General features: G+C 42.8%; 1 protein-coding gene across 1 annotated transcript; it reads right to left on the bottom strand.

Annotated features, from left to right (window-relative positions):
• Nucleotides 1–2,577: 2,577 nt before the first annotated feature.
• On the bottom strand, nucleotides 2,578–3,516 carry LOC123377085 (olfactory receptor 1019-like). Its single transcript, XM_045029507.1, has one exon. The coding sequence runs from the start codon at nucleotides 3,514–3,516 to the stop codon at nucleotides 2,578–2,580; it is 939 nt and encodes a 312-aa protein (XP_044885442.1).
• Between the last annotated feature and the right edge of the window lie 1,265 nt (nucleotides 3,517–4,781).

Below are 4,781 nucleotides of genomic sequence, written 5' to 3'. Positions count from 1 at the left end.
TTGGATTGTGTTAAACCTTTGTCTGCTAGATTGAATCTTATTAAATATTTGTTCCCCATGTTGGTTGTATAAACTGTGATCAAGCCATCCTCAACTTTCGCTTTGTTAAGCTAAATAGATTGAGCTTTTTGAATCTGTCACTGTACACCACGTTTTCTAATCCTTTAGTCATTCTGGTGGTTCTTTTCTGAACCATCTCCAATTTATCAACATCCGTCTTTCATTGTGGCCACCAGAACTGGACACAGTTTCACAGCAGTGGTCACACCAGTGTCACATATAGAGGTAAAATAACCTCTCTGTTCCTATTCAAGATTCCCCTGTTCATGCATCCCATGATCAGATTAACTGTTTTGGCCGCAGCATCACACTGGGAGCTCATGTTCAGCTGTTTATCCACCATGACCCCCAAATCATTTTCAGAGTCACTGCGTCCCAGGATAGAGTCCCCCATTTGGTAAGCCTAGGTTTTTGTTCCTAGATGTATACATTTCCCACTCTATTCTTCAATGCACTGTTATATACACACACACACACACACACACAGAGCTCAGACCCCACATTCCCTCCACCTGTTGCTGTAGCACTGATTTGGAGGTGGGGTGTGATTTCCCTCCAAGGCCTGACAGTAGTCCACGATGGAAAACAGGCAAACAAAATACTCGTGCAGCCCAGAAAACAGTCTGGGCTTACTCCGCTGTTCCACACACAGCAACAGGTAGAGTCTCTGTGAAGGGAGCTGAGTTCCTAACCCCCTGAATGCCTGCAAGGGTCAGGGTGAACATCCTGGGCAGTAGTGAAAAGCAAAGCAAAACAAAGATGTTTCTTCTACCTCTCCAGAGGATCCAGCCAGGAGAAACTCTTCAGCTGGGTAAGCAGCCCCTGCTCTGTTGAAGCCTTACAGAGAAAAATATCATAAAACAATCAAAGGGTCTAAAAAAGGCACATTTGGCTTCCCAAGTGCCAACCACCTTCCACATGGAGACCTGGCAGGTTACAGTCTTAAAATCCCTTCAGGTAGGTTTTGCCCCCTTAATTAATGGCTCATGCCAGTTTGCTGGATCAAAACAAGGGCCCCTCAGTTAGTTTAAATTCAGCCTTTATACCCAAAAGGCTTTCTTTGTTTTTGAGGCCTCCTGAAACAGGTAAAACCAATCACTGCCACTTACCCCAAAGGACAAAGCTTCAAAGGCTAGGTTTTGCATTATTCATCCCCCAGAGGCCACAGGAAACCCACCCAATGAAACCAGAACACACAAATACACATAATACTTATTGATACACAGGTCTATGAATATTCTCTGGGCACATCTTAAAATGACAGTCAATAATTTTGTCATGTTTCCTGAGTTTTTGCTCACCAACATAAAGATAACATTGATAAAGTTGATGCAATGGTCTGAACACCATGCCTGGGTTTGTCATGTCTGTCACAGATGTATATACAGGACCAAATTCTCAGCAGGCATAACTTGGTTGAAGTCATTGACTTCTAATGACAAGCTTTTAGTATAGACGACCAGGCAACCAGGTAAATTATATGTGGACCTCCATGAAACAGAAAGGACCGTTGGTGAGTAAGTAGAAGGTTGTACAAAATGAGTGGGCTATCATTGTATAAGGCAGTGCTTAAATGCCCAAAAGTGGCTCAATGAGGCATGCCCTTTACTCTAGGTAAGACCCGGTAATGAAAGCTTGTAAACATGACCGGAGTTCATACAAATATTCAGTGATTTGAATGACTCAAATATTCAAAACCTAGACTGCAAATAATAAACACATGCACACACACAATTGTTATTATAAAATATAAAGTATTTTTCAGACACTCTCATTATTAGAGGGCCCAACCCATGCGTCTAAAACAAATAAATGATAATACTGATGCCTATTTCTTACATCAGTAGCTCTTACAGCACTTCACTGTCTTTTTTTTTCCTTTAAAGTATCTACCCTCACAAAACCCCTCGGAAGCAGGGCAGTGCCACCATCTCCATTGTACACGTGGGGAACTGAGGCACAGAGCAGCTAAGTGACTTGCTTGAGGTCACACAGGACATCCACTGTGGACCAAGAAATTGAAGCCAGGTTTTCCATGTCCTCAGTCAGTGCCTGAACCACTGGACCAGCCTACCCTTCACTTGAGGCTGGCAATGCAGCCTTCGCATAAAATGGCTCCAAACTGGATGCTGAGCAGCTCTGAGAATCTGGCTACTTGATCCTATTGGGATCCAGGTGAGAATCTGGCTACTTGATAAGAGGCAAACTCATAGCTGTTTGATACAGATCTCCTTGGAAACCTGCCCCTTAGTTCTTTTTGGTGCAAGATGCACAAGATTGGTTACCCACAGAAACCAAGATAATGATGTAGAGAACTCACTCTCCCCTTTTGCTCCTGTTTACTGTTAAAAACACATTTCCATAGGTGCTGGAACTGGGGGTGCTGCCACCCCCCTCTCCATCCCCTGGCTTGAAGTAGTTTCCATCATATACAGGGTTTACAGTTTGGTTCAATGGCTCTCAACACCCCCACTATACAAACCGTTCCACACCCCTACCCATTCCCAACATTTAAATTCACTGAGAATAAATCTTCCTGTTTAGCATCCTCTGAAAGGCCTGTTTAACCTCCTTGTTCCTCAGGCTGTAGATCAGGGGGTTCAACATGGGGATCACAAAGGTATAAAGCAAAGAAATGATTTCATCATAGTCCATGAGATACTTTGAACTGGGCCTTAAATAAATGAAAGAGCCTGCTCCATAGAGGATGGTGACGGCCGTTAGGTGGGAGGAGCAGGTGGAGAAGGCTTTGTGCCTGCCCTTTATGAAGCTGATCTTTAGAATAGCGACCACAATGTATATGTAAGAGATGAGGATGATTAGGACAGTAGATGTTATCACCACAGCAGTACAGGTGAAATGAACAACGTCTGTGATGCAAGTGTCAGAGCAAGACAGCTTCAGGACGGGGGGCACATCACAGAAGAAATGGTTGATGACATTTGAGTTGCAGAAGGACAAACGAAATATAAATATAGTTTGAACAATTGCATTTATGCAGCTCATGAAGTACGACCCTAGCACCAGCAGCACGCAAAACTGCTTGGACATGATGACAGTGTAGAGCAATGGGTTGCAGATGGCCATGAAGTGATCGTACACCATGACACCCAAGAGGTAGCATTCACAGGACAACGCGACGCATAAGAAGAAGAATTGCAGAGCACACCCAGTGAACAAAATGACTTTTCTCGCTGTTACTAAAGTAATCAGTGTGCTGGAAGTGATAATGGTGGCGTATCCGACATTTAAGAGGGCCAGGTTGCTGATGAAAAAGTACATAGGGGTGTGAAGCTGGGAGTCAGTCCCAATTAAGGTGACCAAGGTGAGGTTCCCCACTAGGGTCAGCAGGTATATCAACAGAAACATCACAAGGAAGATAACCTGCAGCTTCGGGTTTTCTGTGAATCCTAACAAGATGAACTCAGTCACTGCAGTGTGATTCCTTTCTGCCATTTATCCCAGACACACTCTCCTCTGCAGGTGAGAAAGTGATGATTACACTGAAAGAGGAGACAAATGAGGGCTGATTGACAGTTTCAACAAAGCATAAACTCTTGACAGTGAATATATCTAAGGATTCCATAAGCCTCACACACACCATGAAGATCTCGGTTTCCCTCTACTGGCTGAACTACGTGGAGTATTATGAGTCCACTAGTGGCTTCAAGCTGGTTTTTATGGCTCTGGGAATGGTGGCTCGTGCTCTTCTAGCCAGAGGTATAACTTTTGCTGCTGACAACCGACCCATCTGCACAATACCATTTCTAGGTCCAGATTCTGATACAGTTACCCACATCAGTTGGTGCTACCACTGGGCAATGGGACTTTTTGCATGGCAAAGTACTATTTGATATATGGAGTGTGAAAGTATGTGGCATGGGTGCTTATGCACTTTCTATTATGGAGCAAGGTTAACTGTTTCATTAGCAGGGGTAGGCAGGGAGTTGCAGGAAAAAGACCTTTATTCAGCATGCTGAGGCTACCCAGTGTTCCATGCAGAGCCTCTAGGGAATCTGTCTTTCTGAACAGGGCAAAGCCAAATGTAACTCCAATCTTGACTGGGGTATCTACCTGCTACTGCAATACAAATAGAAAATAACAATAAATAATTAATAATGTGCTAACTCACCTTGTTTACGAGAGGAATCTGGTGTCCTGCTAATCAATATCAAAGTTAACTGGAAACTGATTAATGTGAGATGCAATTTTGTGTAAAATTGAAAATATGCTTTAGTATTCCCCAATGACCTTTAAGGTGGCAGACCTAAAATGCTTTTATGATCTCTTCCCACCATCACTCATACTTAAAAAAATTCTTCTCTCTTTCTCCTTTAACAGTTGTAGGGTTTGATCCTGTGAACAACTGACAATCAGGGGTAACTTTACTCACTAGAATAGTTCTATTGTATTTAGTGAACTACTCTTGTGCTTAATTGTTTGCAGGATCAGGCCCTTAGATAACACCAAAGTAAACATTAAGGTTTATTTTTCATATATACAAATTTCTTCCTTTCTGTTCTGGAGCATGCAATAAGACCATGTGATGTCTTTTTTTTCTGAACTTCTTGAGTGCTGGTGCAAATGCGGATGCTTACAATTTAAGTAAGTGGGTAGTATCTCTCACTTGAAAGGAATGGAAAAGCTGATTAAATGAGAATTGCTTTGGCCAAAAAGCTTGTTTAAACAGCCACCTCAGGGTGCCTAATAGTAACCACACA

Source organism: Mauremys mutica, chromosome 9 (assembly GCF_020497125.1).
Source record: "Mauremys mutica isolate MM-2020 ecotype Southern chromosome 9, ASM2049712v1, whole genome shotgun sequence".
NCBI classification, from domain to species: Eukaryota; Metazoa; Chordata; order Testudines; family Geoemydidae; genus Mauremys; species Mauremys mutica.
This window is presented reverse-complemented; position numbering and strand designations above follow the sequence as displayed.

Coding starts and splice junctions, on each gene's coding strand:
- LOC123377085 (XM_045029507.1), bottom strand. CDS start 3,516: ATGGCAGAAAGGAATCACACTGCAGTGACTGAGTTCATCTTGTTAGGA.